At 45.1% G+C, this 22,104-nt stretch overlaps 1 protein-coding gene across 4 annotated transcripts; it reads left to right on the top strand.

The window, feature by feature from the left end:
- Positions 1 to 4,526: 4,526 nt before the first annotated feature.
- Positions 4,527 to 21,329, top strand: CWC15 (CWC15 spliceosome associated protein). 4 transcript variants are annotated; one of them, XM_084842631.1, is made up of 8 exons: positions 4,527 to 4,590; positions 6,729 to 6,906; positions 8,237 to 8,349; positions 9,468 to 9,556; positions 11,798 to 11,908; positions 18,182 to 18,300; positions 18,850 to 18,914; positions 20,902 to 21,329. In XM_084842631.1, exons 2-7 carry the CDS (start codon positions 6,776 to 6,778, stop codon positions 18,911 to 18,913), a joined length of 627 nt encoding a protein of 208 aa, XP_084698757.1. In that variant the 5' UTR covers positions 4,527 to 4,590; positions 6,729 to 6,775; the 3' UTR covers position 18,914; positions 20,902 to 21,329. The 4 variants fall into 4 exon arrangements, with proteins under 4 accessions (XP_084698757.1, XP_084698758.1, XP_084698755.1 ...); XM_084842632.1 differs by having other exon boundaries at positions 4,527 to 4,700; XM_084842629.1 differs by lacking the exon at positions 18,850 to 18,914.
- Positions 21,330 to 22,104: the final 775 nt, after the last annotated feature.

Genomic DNA, 22,104 nt, shown 5'->3' with positions numbered 1-22,104 from the left:
GACCCCATGGACCATAGCACGCCAGGCCATCCTGTCCTGCGCTCTCTCCCGGAGAGTGCTCAAGTTCATATTCATTGCATCGGTGATGCTATCTAGCCATCTCATCCTCTGCCGTCCCCTTCTCCTTTTGCCTTCAGTCTTTCCCAGCATCAGGGTCTTTTCCAGAGAGTTTTCTCTTCGCATTAGGTGGCCAAAATATTTGAGCTTCAGCTTCAGTATCTGTCCTTCCAATGAGCACTCAGGGTTGATTTCCTTTAGGATGGACTGATTGGACCTCCTTGCAGTCCAGGGGACTCGTAAGAGTCTTCTCCAGCACCACAGTTCGAAAGCATCAATTCTTCGGCGCTCAGCCTTCCTTATAGTCCAGCTCTCACAGCCATACATTACTACTGGGAAAACCATAGCTTTGATTAGACAGACCTTTGTCGGCAAGGTGATGTCTCTGCTTCTGACTATGCTGTCTAGGTTTGCCATAGCTTTCCTCCCAAGTAGCAAGCGTCTTTTAATTTCATGGCTACAGTCACCATCTGCGGTGATCTTGGAGCCCAAGAAAATAAAATCTGTCACTGCTTCCATTTCTTCCCCTTCTATATGCCAGGAAGTGATAGGGCCAGATGCCATGATCTTAGTTTTTTTAATGTTGAGTTTCAAACCAGCCTTTGCACTCTCCTCTTTCACCCTCAACAAGAGGCTCTTTAGATCCTCTTCGCTTTCTGCCATTAGGGTGGTATCGTCTGCATATCGGAGGTTGTTGATAATTCTCCCAGCAATCTTAATTCCGACCTGTGATTCATCCAACCCGGCATTTCTCATGATGTACTCTGCATATAAGTTAAATAAGCAGGGTGACAATATGCAGCCTTGTCGTACTCCTTTCCCAATTTTGAACCACTCGGTTGTTCCAAGTCTGGTTCTTACTGTTGCTTCTTGACCCTCGTACAGGTTTCTCAGGAGACGGGTAAGGTGGTCTGGTACTCCCATCACTTTAAGAATTTGCCACAGTTTGTTATGATCCACACAATCAAAGGCTTTAGCATAGTCAATGAAGCAGAAATAGACGTTTTTCTGGAATTCTTTTGCTTTCTCCATGATCCAGTGAACGTTGGCGATTTGATCTCTAGTTCCTCTGCCTCTTCGAAACCCAGCTTGTACTTCCGGTAGTTCTCGGTTCGCATATTGCAGCATTTTGAGCATCACCTTGCTGGCATGTGAAATGAGCGCAATTGTGCGGTAGTTTGAACACTCTTTGGCGTTGCCCTTCTTTGGAATTGGAATGTAAACTGATCTTTTCCAGTCTTGCGGCCATTGTTGAGTGTTCCAAATTTGTTGGCATATTGAATGCAGCACTTTAACAGCATCATCTTTTAGGATTTTAAATAGCTCAGCTGGAATACTGTCATCTCCGCTAGCTTTGTTGTTACTAATGCTTCCTAAGGCCCACTTGACTTCACTCTCGAGGATGTCCGGCTCAAGTTCAGTGACTGCACTATCATGGCTATGAGGGACATTCAGATCTTTCCTGTATAGTTCTTCTGTGTATTCTTTCCAACTCTTCTTAATCTCATCTGCTTCTCTTAGGTCCCTGCCTTCTTTGTCCTTTATCATGCCCGTCTTTGCACAAAATGTTCCCTTGAGATCTCCAATTTTCTTGAAGAGATCTCTAGTCTTTCCCATTCTGTTGTTTTCCTCGATTTCTTTGCATTGTTCATTTAGGAAGGCCTTCTTGTCTCTCCTTGCTATTCTCTGGAACTCTGCATTCAGTTGGGTATATCTTCCCCTTTCTCCCTTGCTTTTCGCTTCCCTTCTTTCTTCAGCTGCTTGTAAAGCCTCATCAGACAGCCACTTGGCTTTCTTGCATTTCTTTTTCTTTGGGATGGATTTCATTGCTGCCTCCTGAACAATGTTACGGACCTCCGTCCATAGTTCCTCAGGCACTCCATCTATCAGGTCTAATCCCTGAAATCTATTCCTCACCTCCACTGTATATTCATAAGGGATATGATTTAGGTCATACCTGAATGGTTTAGTGGTTTTCCCGACGTTCTTCAATTGAAGCTGAAATTTTGCAACAAGAAGCTCATGATCTGAGCCACAGTCAGCTCCAGGTCTTGTTTTGACTGACTGTATAGAGCTTCTCCATCTTTGGCTGCAAAGGACATAATCAATCTGATTTCGATATTGACCATCTGGTGATGTCCATGTGTAGAGTCGTCTTTTGTGCTGTTGGAAAAGAGTGTTTGCTATGATCAGCGTGTTCTCTTGGCAAAACTCGATTAGCCTTTGTCCTGCTTCATTTTGTACACCAAGGCCATGCCTGCCTGTTATCCCAGTCATTTCTTGACTTCCTACTTTAGCATTCCAATCCCCTATGATGAAGAGGACATCTTTGTTTGGTGTTAGTTCTCGAAGGTGTTGTAGGTCTTCATAGAACCGATCAACCTCAGCTTCTTCGGCCTCAGTGGTTGGGGCATAGACTTGAATTACTGTGATGCTGAATGGTTTGCCTTGGATTCGTACTGAAATCATTCTATCGTTTTTGAGATTGTACCCCAGTACTGCTTTTCCCACCCTTTTGTTGACTATGAGCGCTACTCCATTTCTTCTAAGGGATTCTTGCCCACAATAGTAGATATGATGGTCACCTGAATTAAATTCGCCCATGCCTGTCCATTTTAGTTCGCTGATTCCCAAGATGTCGATGTTCAGTCTTGCCATCTCATGTTTGACCACCTCCAGCTTACCTTGATTCATTGATCTGACATTCCAGGTTCCTAAACAATATTGTTTTTTACAGCATCGGATTTTCTTTTCACCACCAGACACATCCACAGCTGAGTGTCCTTTAGGCTTTGGCCCAGCCGCTTCATTCTTTCTGGCGCTACTTGGAAATTCCCTCTGCTCTTCCCCAGTAGTATATTGGACACCTTCCGACCTGAGGGGCTCATCTTCCGGCGTCATCTCTTTTAGCCTTGTGATATGTTCCATGGGGTTTTCTTGGCAAGAATACTGGAGTGGGTTGCCATTTCCTTCTCCAGTGGACCACATTTTGTCAGAACTCTCTGCCATGACCTGTCCGTCTTGGGTGGCCCTGCACGGCATAGCTTATGGCTTCACTGAGTTACGCAAGCCCCTTCGCCACAACAAGGCAGTGATCCACGAAGGGGATCTGAAAAGGATTGCGCCCTAAATCCCTTTTAAAGCCATCTAAGTTGGCCACCATCATTACATCTTCTGGTAGCGAATTCCATACTTTATCCACTGTGTGAAGAAGTCGTTCGTTTTATATATCCTGGATCTCCCACCCATCAGCTTCATGGGATGACCCCAGAGTTTTAGTATTACACAAGAGGGTTTTTAATATTACACTTCCTCCATATGCCATGCATAATTTTACACACCTGTCATGATTCCTCTTCCTTGCCGTTTGTCTAAGCAAAAAGCCCCAACTGTTGCAAGCTTTCATATGAAGCTGTCTTCTGCTGACTCAGACCATTGGTCGATCTAGCCCAGTATTATTAACACTGAGCAGCAGTGGCTGACCTGGGAGCTTCTGCATGCAGAATACACGCTCCACCGCTGAGCTTGGGGCCTTCCCTCATAGGGGAGTTGCTCCAGCCCCTCAACCATTATGGCTGCCACCCAACCCCTTTTCCAGCTCCACAGTAGCGTTTTTAAGGTGTGGTGACCGGAACTGTACACAGAATTCCAAGTGCGGCCACTCTCCTTATGACACCTAGGGTGCTCTGGTGTCTTACTTCACCAAGGACAGGCCTCTATTTGAACAGCTGTCACAGGACGGTCCTCTATTTGGTGAGTTGCCAAACCAAGGCCTGGTTTAAAGGGCTAAAGCGTTGGCCCCTGCGGACAGCAGACTGGGCAGGAACACAAGGCACCTCGTTGTTTACTCGGTCAGCCGCTCCCGACTCTTCGTGGCTTCATGGACCAGCCCACGCCAGACCTTCCCGTCGGCTGCCGCCACCCCCAGCTCCCCCAAGGCGCCTGCACACAGTCTTATTATATTTCTGTTGCCATTATCACAATCTCTGCATTTGCATTTGTTCACATAAACTATCCTATGCAAATGGGTGTCCTCTGTGGTGGGAATGCAGTTCCTGTCTTTTGGCCAGCTGACACAGGCCACCCTGAGGTGAAGAGGCGGGCTGAGATTACTGAGCGAGGACGGAAAGGCCTTCCGCGCGCAGTCAGGACGGCTGGTGGGGGCGCGGCTCCGTTGCTTCGGGGATGCTGGGAGTTGTGGTCCAACACACCCGGAGGGCAATAGCGAGTCACGCACCGTTACGCACAGCGCACTCCCACATCCGGGATACAACTTGCTCTCCTCTATGACTTCCAATACGAAGTCGCGAGGGCTTCCGCCATTGAGGCGCCTACGCTCAGAGCGCCGCAATCCGGCTTTCCATGCTGACCGGAAGTTCAGGCAGCGCGTCACTCTACCTTTTTTTCTGAGGTGCTGCGTCTTCCTTCTCCGCCCGCGGGTGGTTCGAGCGTCTATGTTTTCGGCGCGCGGTGGGTGCTGGGAGTATGGAGGAGTAATGGCGCGGCGGGCCTAGCGGCGCGGCGCCAACGACGGTGGGTCGGCACGGACTGTGGGGCCCATGTCGCGGCGGTTCCTCAGGGAGCAGGGACGTAGCCGGAGCCATTCTGGCTAAGGAAGCGGCGCTGGGAAGGGTGGTGGCCAGGTCGGTTGCCAGAGAGGTCATTGCTGGGTGTCACTATATATTATTATTATTAATAATAATGATAATAATAATAATGATATGTGTATCCCTTCAAATGTTGAAAGTGTTTGACAAGCATTATCTAGACGTAATCCTTACAACACCCTTGTAAGGTAGGTCAGTGTTGTTCCCCACCACCACCCTCCTCATGTGCAGATATGGGGGGGGGCACTGAGCCTGAGAGAGAAGGCCACCGCGTGAGTTTACGGCAGAGGGGAGATCTGAACAGGGGATTTCCTGATTCATAGCTTAGTGTTGTAGAGCAGCTTTCCTCAAGCTGATGCCCCCCAGATGTTGTTGGACTACAGCTCCCATCAGCCTCAGCCAGAATGGCCAGTGGTCAGGGATGGTAGGAGTTGTAGTCTAAAGCATTTGGAAGACACCAGCTATGCTGCTTCAGCTTACTTCAGCATAGACATGCACGGCATTATTTCTTATGAAGTACAGAATAGTGGTATTTAAAATGCTATATGAAATAAAGGGGATGGGATGTAATTGTAGTCTAATTTTTTTGAGCAGCTGAAGTGTTAAAATGTAGTTACAGTTACAATGCATTTCATGTTGTTTTGTTGACAAAAACAGAGACAAAAATGATTGTCTTAAAACATCTTGCACATGCCAGCTGTGCTAATTCTGAGGTTTATTCAGAACTCTACTTCTTAGGTGCTAAGTGGGGCAGTGATAGGCCCAGATTGATGATGGGTAAGCAGAGCCAAAGTTGTCTTGAGTATGAATGGGGATGGCAGAGGGGCCCCAGGAAGGGCTGGGTGGTACCAAGAAGACCTGAGTTTAAGATGCATCTTTCCAACAGGCGTCAGATGTGCAATCTTAGGGCATGGAGGCATAGGGCACGGAGATGTGCAATCTTAGGGCATGGAAGCAACCCTGTCTGCAAAATGGAAGTAACAGTGACCTACTTTGCAGAGCTATTGTTTGTTTTTTTGTGATTGTTCTAATTACCTGTGATTCCAAAGTCTAGTTTATGGTGGTGTGTGCTTTTGTAAGCAGGTGCTACTTCATTGGATACAGTATGAAGTAGACAAGAAGTGTTAGAAGTTTCTAGGTATATACACAGACGTACAATGTAGCCAATTACAGCCTACTGCTCTTCTGCAATTTGGCTTATAGGTGAAAGCGATCTATTTATTTATTCTTTTAATCCCACCCTCTCTCCAAGGAGCTCAGAGTGGTGTACATGGGGTCCTCTTCCATTTTACCCTCACAACAACTAGTCCACGATCAGGTAGAATACAGGAGACGGTGCAAAACATGCATGCACCTGATGCATTTGCAATTCTGGTATGGTCTTTGGCCATGGTTGTCATTGTCTTGTATTTATCTTCTGGAGACCCTAACTTCTCATTGGACAACTCAGAAAATTGAGAGAGATGAATGGTGAAAGATCATTTCACATTAGAAACCTTTTAGTTTTTGTTCTTTGCATCATTTCCCCCTTTTTGTCTCTGTAGATTAGAAGCAAAAGTGTAGGGGTGCTTCCAGACGAGCCTTTTTATTGTGCATTTGCACTGCTTCATTCATGGAATTGTATGGGGGGTCCAGACTACAACATTTTCATTTTCTAGCCTTCTCATGGTTCCCGCTGCTTCTTCTGTCATTTCTTATCAGAAGAAATCTATTAAGGAATAAAAGATGGAAGGAAGGAATAGCTGCACAATGCTTTTAATTAATAATGCTAGAAGCCTTTTATCTGGAAGCACCTTTTATCTGGAAGCACCTTTTATCTAGGTCACTTCAATTACATTTCATCTTCTTTTGGTATATCATTAAGGGCCTTTGGGTGAAGAAGTTGAATGAGGATATAAGCTTAAGGCTGCAAACCTATGCATCCTTCCTTGGGAGTAAGCCACCATTAATTCAGTGCAGCTTAATAAACCTTAGTAAACTTGCTTGGTTTGGTTTGAAAAGGTACATGGTTTAGTTTAATAAGACTTACTGTGCTTATTGATTAATGCTTTTTTGCTGTGCTAGGCTGTAACCTCCATCCATGATGTGCATTTGATCCCACGGTAATTAAGATGACTACCGCGGCTAGACCGACATTTGAACCTGCAAGAGGAGGGAGAGGGAAAGGAGAAGGTGACCTAAGTCAGCTCTCCAAACAGTATTCCAGCAGAGATCTTCCTTCTCATACTAAAATCAAATACAGGTAAAGGCCAATTTACATTTCTTGTGGTAACTGATTTTGGCAATAGTTGTTTGTTTTTGCCCCTAGCAGGCAATGGTTTTCTCCTTGGCTTGCAAACTACCATCTGCCCAGTCCGTTCGGCAGATAGGATTTGCTGCAGGTGAACTTTTGCAAACTGAAAGAGATTTGATTCTTTGTATTCTTTCTGACTGTGTGCCACAAATGCCAGATGTGCTGGCAAGCAGACTAATAAAAATTTGTCTGAGCCAGTACTTCTGTGGATTTCTTTGCAAGGTGGGTTTTACTGGCTATTACAGAATCTCTTCTGTGCATAGAGCTTCACAAATGTGTAATAGAAGGCAAAGCACCTGCCATGACCAGAAGACTGTGAGCATGCAATCTCAATGACCTAGCAACAGAATCCCCTTTCCTCTATTAGTGTGTCATGACAACTGGGAAAGGCCTTCAATGAGATTGGGCTGATAATAAGCTTTTTGGTCCTTCTCCCCTTTCCCATCCCTCATGTACATTTTGATGTCAAAGCAACACCTGTAAGTTGACTGAATTTCCTACCAAATCAAAAGTTGAGATCTAGTAGTTACTGTTAGCATTATTATCCCCATCCTGCAGCAGTGGGTTGAGTGTTACACTAGCTTGTAGCCCACAAGTAGAGCATGAGTGCAATAGCACCCTCCTGCTCATGTTCCCCAACAACTGGTGTACAAAGGCACACTGTCTCTGATACTAGAAGCAATATATAACCATCATGGCTAGTACCCACTGATAGCTTTATCCATGAATCTTTTAAAACCATCCAGGTTGCTGGCCGTCACTACATCTTGTGATAGCGAATTCCCTACGTTCTCCCACATGGACTTGCTTGGATATTCAGATCATTATCTGAGGCCCTTCTCTAGGCCCCCCTGCCTTTGGAAGTGAGGCAAATGATGACAGAGTTTTTTCTGTTGTGTCACCCTAGGTCTAGAATGCTTTCCCCAGGCAAGCTTGCCTGGCACCAAGCTTGATGTCTTTTTGGCGCCAGGTGAAGAAGACCTTTTTAGTTGGTCAGGCCTTTTGGACTGTTTAATCTTTTTTTTAATATTAACTCACTGTTCCTGCTGTTTTTAAATAATGTTTGTTTGATTATTATGTTAAATGCATGTAGTGATCTAGAAGTCTGTGGACTCAAGATCAGGATAGTAATTTGTTGTAATTAGTAAATTGTGAGTGGGTGGCTGAAGTGAGATTTGAAGTGGGGGCTTCTCCTTTTGCATTCTTGGCTGCTGTGCTGCACCAGCTCTAAGGGAATCTACACACATCCTTTAGTTTCTGTGCTTGTTTATTCTTTCAGACAAACCACTCAGGATGCTCCTGAAGAGGTACGCAACCGTGACTTCAGAAGAGAGCTGGAAGAGAGAGAGCGAGTTGCTGTGAGAGAGAAGAACAGAGACCGGCCTGCACGAGGTCTGTGCCACCTTTGCACGTCGCTGTTGCCTTTGTGGGGATAGTCAGTCCACGCCTTGGAAACCACCTGTGTCTCAAGGGCAGTTCCAGGGGATTTGAGAAAGTTATTCAAAGTAGAATTAAAAGAATGCCTTAAGGTGTGTGTGTGTGTTCAGAGAGCAAAAGAGAAACTTCCAATCCCTGGATTGAAAGAGTTGAGCAGGAAGATGCTTTAGTAGTAGTAGGATGCATGGTCCCCCTTGTAGATGTGCCCTGGAGAAAATATAAGGCAGGGGTGGGAACCTGTGGCTCTCCAAATTATATTGGACTCCAGTTCCCATCAGTCCCAGTGGTCAGGAATGATGGGAGTTGTATTACACCAACCTGTGGAGAGCCATGGGTTTGCCACCCCTGATATAAGGGGAGAGAGAAGCAGACAGTTGTCTGTCCGGGGTGGTGTTAGTGGCAAGGGACATGTTGGCAGCAAAAGGTGCAGGGAAGGTTATTGCAAAACAGTAGCAGGAGAAGCAGGGGTAACGGCTTCTGTAGCTTTTGAGACTCCCTCCAAAAGCAAGGTTCGCTATATCTGCTTAACGCAGGGGCCCTGGGAAATCCAAGACAGTTTGCTTCCAGGGGCAAGTTGGTGTCAAACTGGCTTGTAAATGACCATTTGCTTGTGGCACATTGCCTGCAGGCAGCCAGACACAGAGATCTTTATAAATTGTTGTTGTTGTTGTTCACATTTTTATACCGCTCAATAGCCAAAGCTCTCTGGGCAGTTTACAAAAGATTAAAACCTTAAAAATACAATATAAAAAAGAATAACCATTTACATACAAAACAATTTAAAACACTCAATAATAAAAATCCCAAGACCAAGATTTGAAGAGAATTGGCTCCTTTCCTCCCTGCTCTTTTCATTCCAGCTGTTGATATGCAGCAAATGACTTACTCTGGTATGGTATGTGTTGGCATTTAGATTAGTTACAAGATTTCTGTGAGGTAGTAACTTTTTTTTTTTAATAGTCAGTTTTGTAGTAAGTTCACCTCTGGTGACTCCCTTTCTGTGACGCAGTCACTTTTCCTTCATTGATGCTGGTCATGTCTGAGTTCTTCCATTTTTTTCCTGTCTTCCCCAGAGCATACAACTTCCTCTTCAGTTTCAAAGAAACCCCGACTAGATCAGATCCCTGCGGCTAACCTAGATGCAGATGATCCATTGACTGATGTAAGTATTCTCGGCTGTTGCGAAAGCTGCCTTATACCAGGTCAAATTACAGCCTTCCCCAACCCAGTTCCTTCCAGATGTTTTGAGCTACGACTCCCAGCATTCCTGACCATTGGCCATATTGGCTGAGGCTGATGGGAGCTGAAGTCCAAAACATCGGAAGGCACCAGGTTGGGGAAGCCTGGACTAGTTCATCTAGCCCAGTGTTGACTACTCCGATTGGCAGCACTTTCCCAGGGTCTCAGACAGAGGTCTTTCCCAACACCTGTTATCTGTTCCTTTTTTTAACTGGTGATGCCAGGGTTTCATTTCATTTATTACATTTCTCTATCGCCCGATAGAGCTCTCTGGGCAGTTTATAGCGATTAAAAACCTTTAAGATATAATATTGTACACAATATAAAAACACTTTGCATACAAACTTATAAACAGGCAGCGCGCGCACACACACACACACACACACCTACCTATATCGAAACAATTTTAACAATCAACAATAAGAAATCCCATTACCTGATTAAGAAACCTTATCATATGCTGCCATAGAAGAACAGAGGCTTTCAAGTGCGATGGGGAGGTCAGCATCATCAAGCACAAACATCTATTTCAGCACCACAAAGATAACAGATTTTTACCACTTTAATACAAATCATAGAATAGTAGGGTTGGAAGGGGCCTGTAAGACCATTGAGTCCAACCCCTGATTTGTATCACTTTTGCCTGACTAAGTGAGGTGATCTGCCTTAATTGGAATAAAACTTAATACTGTTACTTATACAGCACCATCTGTGGCCATGGCACTTGACAAAGAAGAGGTCCCTAACCCAAGGGGCTTATGATTGCATGTGCTTCCTGATAGTGGAAGCCAGTAGGCAGAGGAGTCTGTGGAGCATGGAGAAAGGCCTTCTTCGTGGTTAACGACTGGAAATGCCTGGAGTCCCTCAAGTCTAGGGCATCTATCATTTAGGGTAGGACTGCATGATCAGTGACCAGCTAAGCCAAATGCTGCCCAGCAGCCATGTATTGCAACCCACTGAGCCAGCCTCCTTTTTTTGCCCCCTGTCTAGAGCTGCCAGGGGCTGTCAGGCACCTGGTTGACCGCAATACATAACTGGTGGGCGCCATGCAGTTGGTGGGTCATGCCTGGGGCAAAGCTTGAATGTTAGGAGATGATGACTTAACTTTAAAAAGGTAAAGCCTTGGGCATGTAGAGAGAATGTGTGTGGTTTTTAATGGTTGAGTGCTTAGGGACGTGATGGATGCACTGAGCCATAATTCTTTTGATTGAAAGCTTTCTCATATTGGGATGAGTTAGGAAGCTTGGGAAATGTAGTTCTGTCTTGGAGGGTTGTGATCTGAATGAAGGAAAACATCGCAGCTTACAACGCCCATGACAGTGTATTAGCATGTTGCGCCGGTGTGCAGGAACTGCAAATGGCATATGTTTGTGTGTAAGGTGTTCATATATGCCCAGACGATGTTTAAGATCTTGTTGGTCGTTCCAAAATGAATGGAATGTCGCCATGAAGAACCTCGACAGCAGCCTTCTCTGTAGGGGCACCCACCCTCTGGAAAACCCTCCCTTGTGCAGTTCGGGAGGCAGAAAATGTGGCATCTTTCAAAGGCCTCCTGAAAACACACCTTTTCACACAGGCTTTCCCTAGGCTGTAACTGGTGCTGGGTTGTACTTTGGTTTTACATGGTACTTCTAGAAGTTTATTATGTCTTGTTAAGTTGCATTTTATAGTGTTAATTGTGAACTGCCCAGAGAGCCTTGGCTGTTGGAAAGTATAACAATGCAGTAAATAAATAAAAAATAAATAAAATAAAAATATAGAGCAGGGGTGTTGCACCTGAGGCCTGTGGGCCAAACTTGGCTCACATAGGGTCCCCAGATGTCCCTGCACCTTTTCTCCTGACTGTAGATTGTTTGATGGCTTCCTGGCTTTTGCACAGTTTTTCCCCCCATTCTGAAAGGTTGAAATGCCTCTCCTAAGGCTTAGGTACTGGCAGTAAGAGTTTTAAGGTAAAATACACTGATTTTTGGTTCCGGCTCTTTTGCCTTCAGCCCCACCTGCCACTGGAATGGGACTCCCAAGATCTTCTTGGGCTGAAAGTGTTTCAAGACCCTTTATTAGAGGTTTGCCTGTTCAGTTGCGTGTATGCTATGTACAAAACTCTAACTGAATGTTTCTGTGACGGGTAAGGAAGAGGAGTTTGTCAATTTTGCTGTCTTTTTAGGAGGAAGAGGAAGAAGAGGACTACGAAGAAGAGAGCGACGATGATACAGCTGCTCTTTTAGCTGAGCTGGAAAAAATAAAAAAGGAACGAGCTGAAGAGCAGGCTCGAAAGGTAAATGTACAAATTAAGTCTTATCGTTGAAGAAGTTGCCCTAGATGATGACAGACCAGTGATCCGCTTAACTTAGTGCTGTCTGTTCCAGCCTTCCCCATCCTAGTGCCCTCCAGAATCTATGCATTACAACTCCCAGCATTCCTGATGGTGACCATGCGGGCTGTGGCTGATGGGTGTGTTCTGATTGGCAGTGGTTCTCCTGTGTTTGCAAAAATCCTTCTAAGTCAAAGTGCCAGGCAGTGACCATACAGCTATCTTAAAAGCAAAATAGGCTCTGTCATGGAGCTATGGCCATCTTGTGAGGATTGGGGTTAATCATTACGTATTTAGAATCATGACCCATCCTAGCCTGGGTGCTGGTAAATGCTGAAGGCATTTTTCACACAATGCTGCAACCAAATAATGTCTTCATGCTACCCATCTTGTCATGGAAGCACTAAAGGCCTGTCTGCTCTGACTGGTTGCAGCTCTCTCAGGAGCCCAGGCAGAGGCCCCGGTTAGCTGTACTACTTCAGACCCTTGGGGTGTCTCTACATTAAGCGAAACCCGCATCCTTTCCAGGGCGTTCTGCGATCCCTTTCTTTGTAAGTCTAGGATGGGCTTCTATACACAGCAGACACATGGTTTGTGTAGAGGAAGTGCCTCCCTTCCTGGCATGTGTGCAAAGGAGTGGGGGTGGGGGGGAGACTTGCTTTCATTGCTTAACTTGTGCTGTACTGTTTCCTTGCAATCATAGGCACACTTACTTGGAAGTAAGCCCCACTGAAATCAATGGGATGCTCTGAATCAACAGAGGATGCTGATTCTGAGCTTTCTGTCTCCCTTAGTTGCAGGGAGGTATTTTACCCTCTTCTTCCTCCAATCAGTGATCGAGAGACATGTGGCTTGAACTAAGGAAAGTTCTTCCTCAGTAAGTTAATGGAGCTAAGCCGGCATTACACACTGCCAGTATGGCGCCATTAACTTTTATTAGTAGTTTATCTCCAACCTTTTTGAAAGCGCACTAAAGGGGAAAATATACGCGAGGAATCCTGGAGGTTGACGAAGTCACGTAAAGGACCTGCAAAATTCCATGAGTAATCAATCACGAGCATGCAATAAATAACTCGTGTAGATATATGCTTGAAGCCAGTGGGTGGGAAACCCTTTTCTTACAAATGCCCACTGACTCACAGGAAGAGTCAGCTCAGAGCTGAAGCTGATTTCCAGCGGATAGCCAGAGAGCTAGAGTGAGCCTTCGGCATCCAGAGAGCTGAATGACAAGCGAGGGCCAAATGAAACTAGTCTGGGGACTGCAGGTGCCTCAGCTGCAGGTTCCCCACCCTATCTTTAAGCTGACACGTTTTAAGGATTGAGGGCTGTATCAGCTATGCCCCAGAGCCTCTTCTGATTATGTGGCGCCAGCAGTACCTGGCCAGGGCTTCTTAGGGCGATCCTGGAACGAGCCCAAATGCTCGTTTCCAGATCAAGACAGGCTAGTAGAGCTCCCTTCTGCAAGCTATGCTGACCTGTTCCAGAAATGAGTTTTCGGCTCATTTTTGGCTGCTCTAGGAAGCACTCCTGTTGCACCGGCACATGGGCAGCATTGGATACTCCCCTGAACGTCCTTCATGCCAAGGATGCTTTGCTGATGCTGATTTTGTGTAGTGCTTAAACTGGCTTAAACTGTTTAAAAAAAAAAAAAAGATAAATCCCTGCCTAAATTTACAAGCAGCAAGTCTTTGAAGCAGCAGACAAAATGAATGGATTCTGTTACATAGGCAGGTATAACCCTTTCTTGATAATCCACTGGTATCAAAAGTGAATCCTTAGCCCAGGTTGGTGTACCTCAAATCAAAGCAGAAGGTTGTCCATGTATACAAACATTACAGGGAAACAATTTCTAGAAATGACCATTTGGTGCTACTAGAGGCCGCTGGAGATCATTAGAGAACCCTATCCTCTCAGTCTTAATGGCGGCCTTCATCATTACATTTGCGATGCCCCTTTGCGCATAGGAAGCTGCCTTATCGCATGTCAGATCAATGGTACGTTGAGCGTGGGACTGATGCTCTGATCGACAATTTGGAGAGTGGCTGCCAAACACAGGTCTTTCCCCTAGCCTTGCTTATTGAGTTTTTTTCAGTGGGTGTTGAATCTGGTTCCCTTCTGCATGCAAAGCATGTGATCTACCACTGAGCTATGGCCGCTCTGGAATTTTATGCTTGTCCTGAACCTTTTTGTGCATCAGGTAGTATGTATCAGATGTGGCAGTACGGTTCAGCAGGACAGTGTGCCTCTCTTGGATGTAGCAGAGGTGGTTAAATGCAGCTTGTCCATAAAATTGCTGTGTTGGTTTTTTAAAAAAACTTTATTAAAAAAAATTCAGTGCTGCCTTCCAGACATGGTGGCTCACAAAACAGTATAAAACACAATTTTAAAACAACAACAACAATATCCAAATTCAGTTAAAATTATACCAATAGTAACAAATACCAGCTGAAAGAAGACGCAAATGCAGCCATAAAACCAGCACCAGGAAAAATCAAACTGTTAAGAGGGATGTTATATGGAGTGGGGGGCGGGGGAGATGGCTGCTCCCATCAGTATATGGGGCAGCCCTCTTTTTTGGTTCAGTGATCCAGGAAGAGGCAGCACATAATGACATACCTTTGCCTCTTGGATCATTTTCACAAGGACTTTGAATCAGAGCCACAGGCACTATACGTTTAACTGCTTCAGGCAGCTCAAACTTGTGTAAAAAAGAAGAAAAAATTGAGGGCAGTCCTCGAACCACCTCATATACTGTAGATAGACAACCTGTATAGTGGAAACTCCGGAATAAACTGCCCATCTATGTTCTGATCCACATGCTTGTTCAAGAGGAGCAAATTGGCTAAGGTTGCCTCCAAATGCAACGACATTCTCACTCATCCCTACTCACCCTAAGAGGCTGCTGAGTATTTAAAACAATAAAATGTCCTTGAGATGTGGCCAGAAATGACTCCTGCTCTTTTGTCTTAGACAGGGTAATCTGGGTTTGCATCTCCATTAAGTCACAAAGCTCAAGTCACAAGCGATTAGGACGTTAAGTCACAAGCGGCGCGAGGGTGACCTTGCGTCGCTTGCTACCTTGCAACAGCCCTGTAAGGTAGGTTAGGTGAAAAAAAGGATAAAGTAGGGTAATCCCATGTGCACCTCTTTGGATGAAGGGCAGGATATGAATGTGATTAAATAAAGCAAGTGTACTGCTCAGTTAGAGGATACATACTGTTTTCTTTATCATTTCTATGGAGGTTCTCATCATACGAAGGTTTCCTAAAAGTCTTACTTGTCTTGTGGAGCAGTGAGCGTGAGAAGGTTGAGGTGGAGGCCATGTCCTAAATATAACTTTCTTTTTTTAAACTTGGATCTTTGGTGCTTACCTTGCAATATTTAAACTTGGCTGACCTGCCCCCAGCTCTAGGGAATTCTTTCAACCAGGGCAGGTATGTACTCCATTTCTGGATTACACAAGTGCATTCTGTTATCATCCAGGCAGAGCAAATTAGATGGCTTGCATTCTCCAATTTCATCCAGTGGACAAGCAGTCCAGCCAGTGTTTCTGTTCCAAGAAAGGAAGGGCTAAAAGTTGAATCTGCTGCACAAGGAGCTGAAGGGTTCAAACTCGCTGCTCTGAATCCCTGGGCCATCTTTTTGTGTACTTGCATCACCATTCCTACTGAAGACAAGCCTGATAACCTAGCTCAGCCTTCTTCCAAGCTGGTGCCCTCCAGATGTGTTGGACTGCGACTCCCATCATTCCATCAGTTCCATTCCAACACATCTGGAAGGCACCAGCTTGGGGGAGGGCTGCCCTAGCTCCCCTTCTGCTGTGTCAGCGTTCTGTGGTGGTTTAAAATACCAGTGGAGGTTTTGTCATGTTCCTTACAAAGATTGGCATTTAGAGTTACAAAGAGCCTTGTAAATAAGCCCAGAAAAGTTACTAGCTTGGAAGAAATGTAGCCTGCCAAGAGGCTAGTAACCTCCATTTCCATGCTGCCTGTGGCCAAGGGGAAGCCTCTTTCTTGCAGCCAGCACGGGAAAAAAACATGCTGCTAAAAAAACTGCCTTCTGCCAAGCAGACTGGTGGAGGAGGGATTGAGCAATCTGTCACCTACACACACACACACACGCACGCACGCACGCCTCTGCCAGCTTGCTGCATTTCCATGCTAGTTGTGGAACCTAGTACCCCCCTCTGCACCTAGCATGGAAATCAAAGAGATCCATCCCTCTTCTACCACCTCACTCGCCTGCATTGAATTCCTGGCTGCCTGTGGCCACCAGGTGAGCTGTTAAATACAACTTATAGTTGTATTTAAATACAGTCCATCTGTAAACTAAGGAATTTGCTACCACAAAATGTAGTGATGGCCACCAATTTGGATGGACTTAAAAGGGGGATTGGACAAATTCATGGAGGGTAGGGCTATCAATAGCTACTAGTCCTGCTGGCTATATGCCACCTGAAGTACCAGAGGCAGTGAGCCTATGTACACCAGTTGCTGGGGAACATGGGTGAGAGGGTGGTGTTGCACTCATGTCCTGATTGTGGGTTCCTGGTTGACAGCTGGTTGGCCACTGTGAACAGAATGCTGGACCAGATGGGTCCTTGGCCTTATCAAGTATGGCTCTTCTTATGTTCTTTGAATGCTGGTATAGGGCGCAATCCTAAGGCCGCTAGACAGCATCTAGGCAGCCATAGGATTTTTCGGCTTATGGGAACTGAGCCCAGAGCCAGCGCTCCAAGCTCGGTTCCCAGAAATACGACTTCCCACCCCTTCCCCTGCTGCCTCGTAGGAGGTGTGATTTGTCCCCGGCTCCACACTCAGAAGAGCAGAGCAAAGCATCCAAAAAGGGGGATTCCTGGGGTACGATGCTTCCTATGCACCATCTGGCCTCCCCACCCCTGCTCTGAGGCACCCTAGTTAGACAGCCAAAATCAGCTGTCTAGCTGCAATTGCTGGGAGGCCAGAGCATGGTGGAGAAGATGCCCTCTGCACTCTGTCTGCCCTACATTGGATAGTCTGCTGCCTCTGAGTTTGGAGGAGGCCAACTATCCCCATAGGATTGCTCCCTTAGTATCTATTCTGTTTGGTTCCCATCTCCACATGCCCAAAGGACTTCTGGACTCTGCACTAAAAAAAACAAAATTATTTTTCCAAGTAATCCAAATTGTGCGTCAAGAATCTGAACCTTATTCCGTAGCCCTTTGGCTATGCTAATCCTCCTTCAAGCATTTTCTTCACATTTATAAGGGCTAGGAACTTGCTTTATTATTTCTTATTAGGTTTCCAGTAAAGTCAGCAGCAACTGGAAGTGAGAGAGCTGGGGAGAGGCTTCTGTGCGCTAACAAACTGAATTGTCTTAATCGCTTTCTATTTTGTTCTTGTATTGTTTTTAATCTGTTGTAAGCTGCCTTGGAAATCATTTGTTCAAGAAGTGGGATACAAATCTTTAAAAGAAATATATGGTCTCACTATTCAGCTCCTCCGGAACCTGAATTGTGCACCCAAGTCCTCCTTTTTCTGTGTCCATTTGGTATAGCAGCAGATGCACAGTTCTGTATGTAAGTTAGTTAAATAAACATTCCAAAGAAGAGCAAATGGTCCTTAATTGGAGCAAAAGATTTTCTAGGGTTGAGATCTAGACTTAGCTATAGTGGATTTAATTTTCCATTGTAAGTGAAAGTGCTCATGCACATGAACAGAGAATGCTTACCGTCTTATAACCATCCCCCATGTGTCTGTGGGATCAGATTGTGATAAGATCTGTGACTGAGCTGCTTAGAGGGGAGCACAGAGCTTAAGGCTGCAATCCTATGCATGTTTAGCCAGAAAAAAGTCCGACAACTCCCAGCATTCCCCAGCCAGCATAGCTGACTGGGGAATGCTAGGAGCTGTAGGACTTTTTCTGTCTAAACATACATAGGATTGCGCCCTGAACCTGAAGGTCAGCTCTTCCCTGTTTAGAATCCTTGCTCTCTACTCAGGATATATGAAGCCCAAACCTCAAGCAGTTTCTGGCCGTAGTCTCGTCCCGTATTTGCGCTACACTTATTTTCAGAAATGGTGACAACTGCATGTTAAACCCGGTACTGCAAAATAAGAAAGACATCTAAATACATTGGAGAGGATGGCCAGGAATTCTTTGTGGCCAAGTCTCCAGCTTCCTCTAGATCAAGCTGAAAATGAAGCTGAGGATTCTGATATAACATCACTCTGGATCAACCTTTTCTCATCTTGACAGGAACAAGAGCAGAAGGCTGAAGAGGAGAGGATACGGATGGAGAACATCCTGAGCGGTAACCCTTTGCTGAATCTTACTGGTCCGGTACAGCCTCAGGCAAACTTCAAAGTGAAGAGGAGGTATGGGAGTGTTATTTTGTGATCTCTACAGTATACTAAAATACTTCCACCAGATTCCCCCCATCCCTTTATGAGTTCACCATTCCAGAGCTGTTTCACTGGATTCTAACCACATTGTTAAAAGGGCTGCTTCTTTGTCCCACTGTAAGCTATACCAAACCTGTAGGATGGGCATAGCCTACCCAAGCTCAGACTTTGATGGACCCCCCAAAGGAGAACATTCTAGAGATGGATAATAGTTGCTGGAAACATTGGGAAGGAATAGAGGAGAAGCTTGTGCTTTCCGAGTTCTTAAACTCCTCCCCAAGTGATCAAGGAGCTGCAGCAACACCCCTATGAGGAAAGGTTACACCATCTGGGGCCTTTTAGCTTAGAAAAAGGGCAAGTAAGAGGGGGATATGCATGGTGCAGAGAAGGTGGACAGGGAGAGGCTTTTCCCCTTCTCTCATAATACTAAAATTCAATGAAGCAGATTGATGGGAGATTCAGGACAAATAGAAGTACTTCTTCAGACAATGCATAGTAATATATGGAATTTGCTGTTACAAGATGTGGCGGTGGCCACCAACTTGAATGGCTTCAGAGGAGAATTGGACAAATTCATGGAGAATAAGGTATCAATGGCTACTAATCATGATGGCTATATATTACTTCCAGTATCAGAGGCTTTTTGCCAGTTGCTGGGATACACAAGCAGGAGGGTGCTGTTGCACTCATGTCCTGCTTGTGGGCTTCCCATTGGCATCTGGTTGGCCACTGTGGGAAGAGGATGCTGGACTAGATAGGCATTTGGTCTGATCCAGCATGGCTCATGTTCTTCTTGTATGTGTGAATTTATGTATATACAAATATTGGGTGTGATCTTTTTGTTATATTGACTGGCTTCACACAACACAATAACCCGCATTCAAGGTTGAGTATAGGTTGAGTGTGAGTTGTCATAGAACTGTGAGTTGTTGTTGAAATGTGGGTTGTTGTATTGTCTGAACCCAGCTGTGCTAACAAACTATGGTTTCTTAACCATGAATAACCCATGAAGAGAACCCATGGTTTTTTTGTTGGGTTGTGAACTAGTAGTTATATGTGGTTAACAGACTGGTTTGTTAGTCCAGCTGGGTTCAGACAATATGACAACCCATGTTTCAACAACCCACAGTTCAGCGTCAACCCACACTCAACCTTGAGTGTGGGGTTATCGTGTTGTGTGAACCCCATCATTGTGTTACACCATTTGTCAGCTGCGATGGGTCTGCTTTGTAGAGAAAAGTGGGTATACATTTTTATAACAAATACCACCTCCCTTGCCAACTCTGTTTTTATTTAAATTATTTTGGGGGACCCTTTAAGGGTGGAACCCTCTCAAGGTGGCCTCTACAGAGAGGTTTATCCTGCACTTTTAAGAACCATTGGACTACATGGGGTTTTTTTTAGTCCCTTTCAGCATGCAATTCTAGATGTAAGTAAATGTTTCTCTAAACTTTTTGTCTATTTGTACTTGGATTTCCAAAGTAAGCTCACAGATGTGTTCATAGGAAAAACCTCCTCTCCAGGGATGCAGGCAGTTGTATCACTGGCTCCATAGCATAAGTGAACCAGGATCCTCTGAGGGAGATTACATGATTGAGCATTTGTTCTATCCATCCAAGTGGCATGGGAGAGCATCCCCTTCCTGGATTGTGTTCAGGTTGGCCTGTTTTCTCTCAGTATGAAGTCTCAGATTAGTTCCTTGAGAGAATCTCCAGGGTCTACTGCGACCCAGAACCTCTGTCCCTGGACCCAGAGCTTCTCCTCTCTCTGCAACATTCTGTTGCTGCCAAAGATTGCTCCAGGGATTTCTCAGTCAGGGAGAAGTTGCTGGGCAACGCCGGTCACTAGTCTGGCTGTGATTCCAATAATGTATAGACTCTGATTGCTTCTTCTCCTGGTAGTCGTATCAACTCTTACTTGGGAGTAAGTTCCACTGAATTTGTTGGAACTTGGTTCTTAGTAAATATGCATAGGTTTGTGCTTGGTCCTCCTCTTTGAAAGGCTTACACCATCATTGGGTTAGTCTTTAAGGTGCGCAAGGCTCTCTTTTTGATGCCACAGACTAACCTAGCTACCCCACTGGAAACTCTTTGAATTAATGCATTGAGCTTTATATGCTTGGCCCTGCTGCCAACCAGCTAAGCCTGAAATTCTCTTCTGGACACCACTGATCAGGGCTGTCATAGCCTTCATGGGGCTTAGCTGGAGATGCCTGGGATTGAAGCTGGGTCCTTCTGCATTCGACACATGTGCTGGACCACTGAGCTATGGAACAGTTCCCGGTGGAGCAGACGTGCAGCCACACACATTGATGCAAAGTAAAGATGGACCTAAACATAGCATGGGCTAGTTCATTTATTTATTTGATTTGTACCCCACCTTTCTGCTGAAAAAAGGGCACTCAAGGCAGCTTACAATCAAAAATAAAACTTGATTAAAACAATAATAAAACAATGCTTTACAACACAATAAATCATGAATAATGTCTGCCTCTCGCCATCTCTTCATGCCATACCTTTTCTTCTAATTAGCCCAGCTGACATATTTTACTTCTCTCCCCCACTCCATTTTTAGATGGGACGATGACGTGGTCTTCAAGAATTGTGCAAAAGGGGTAGATGAGATGAAAAAAGACAAAAGATTTGTTAACGACACGCTGCGGTCTGAATTTCACAAAAAGTTCATGGAAAAATACATCAAGTAGTATTTTCTTTTTAACGTGCTGCGCTGCTGATAGACTGAATGGAGCAAGTCATTTGCCCTCCATCCAAAAAATCTCCTGGTTTTAAAGTGAGAATCTGTCAACAAGTAGCAGTTCTTCCCCATGGTCACCGATACTTTTTTTTTTAACCTGCATCTGGAACATTTTGTGCGTTTCTCATTTTAACTTGGTCAGCTTATTTCCCAGAAATGTTTTTTTTCCTTGTTTGATATGAATATATTTTTAATGCCCTTTCTGTAAATGGTTTGAAAATGGGTTGCAATAAATCCTTCGCTCTTAAGGCTGTGTCTTTATTCAACCTAAAATAGCAAATTTCCTGCTCTAGAAGGGGTTGGACTCCCCCTTCCCCCTGCCCCTAGGAACAGGTTTGCAGTTTGGGAGTGCTCCCATTTCCAGCTTTGTCACTGAAGGCCCTAAGAAAACAGATGCCTCTCTCTGCAGTTCTTAAATGTCGTGTTTCAGTGAGTGCTTTGATGAATACGCCTGCATCCTTTCCTGTATGATTTAATAGCTTCTTCGGCAAGCAGACTGAGCTCCTATTGCAATTAATTTAATGCACTATAATCCTCTCTTTTTGACTTTTTCCATCTCTAATCCATGCGCTTTCCTTTTGTGCTCCACCGTGGCTAGAAACAGGCTGCTGTCTCAGCTCACAGCAGAGCTTGTAATCTTCCTTCACTTTCTACAAACCCCATTGCAATTCCTTTCTTGTCGCTTCACACACACTGTGTAATTCTCTACTGCTGGCTCTTCATTCAGGTGGAATTGCTATTGGAACCGTTTTAAGTGGCTCTTGAGAGAAGCAACAGACCAAGCACTGGCTTGCATATTTGTAGAGAGATGAGAGTTGGTGAACTGTACAAGAGTGAGTGAGCGAGACGGGGCGAAAGAGGGACAGACAAGACAGACGTGTGAGCCAGGCCACAGTCCCTGGTTTAAATATCTTCTTTTGTGGATGCACTGGCTGCATGTATGCTTCTGAGCCCAATTCAAGGTGCTGGTTTTTGACCTATAAAGCCTTACATGGCTTGGGACCACAGTACCTGATGGAGCGC

Source organism: Heloderma suspectum, chromosome 3 (genome assembly GCF_057233095.1).
Source record: "Heloderma suspectum isolate Gila_16-S chromosome 3, 16-S_ref, whole genome shotgun sequence".
NCBI classification, from domain to species: Eukaryota; Metazoa; Chordata; class Lepidosauria; order Squamata; family Helodermatidae; genus Heloderma; species Heloderma suspectum.
This window is presented reverse-complemented; position numbering and strand designations above follow the sequence as displayed.

What these genes read in the sequence shown, in the direction of transcription:
- CWC15 (XM_084842629.1), top strand. Translation starts at nt 6,776, where the DNA reads ATGACTACCGCGGCTAGACCGACATTTGAACCTGCAAGAGGAGGGAGA. An exon ending in CAGATGATCCATTGACTGAT is followed by an intron (nt 9,557 to 11,797) that starts GTAAGTATTCTC and finishes CTGTCTTTTTAG; the next exon opens with GAGGAAGAGGAAGAAGAGGA. An exon ending in AACTTCAAAGTGAAGAGGAG is followed by an intron (nt 18,301 to 20,901) that starts GTATGGGAGTGT and finishes CTCCATTTTTAG; the next exon opens with ATGGGACGATGACGTGGTCT.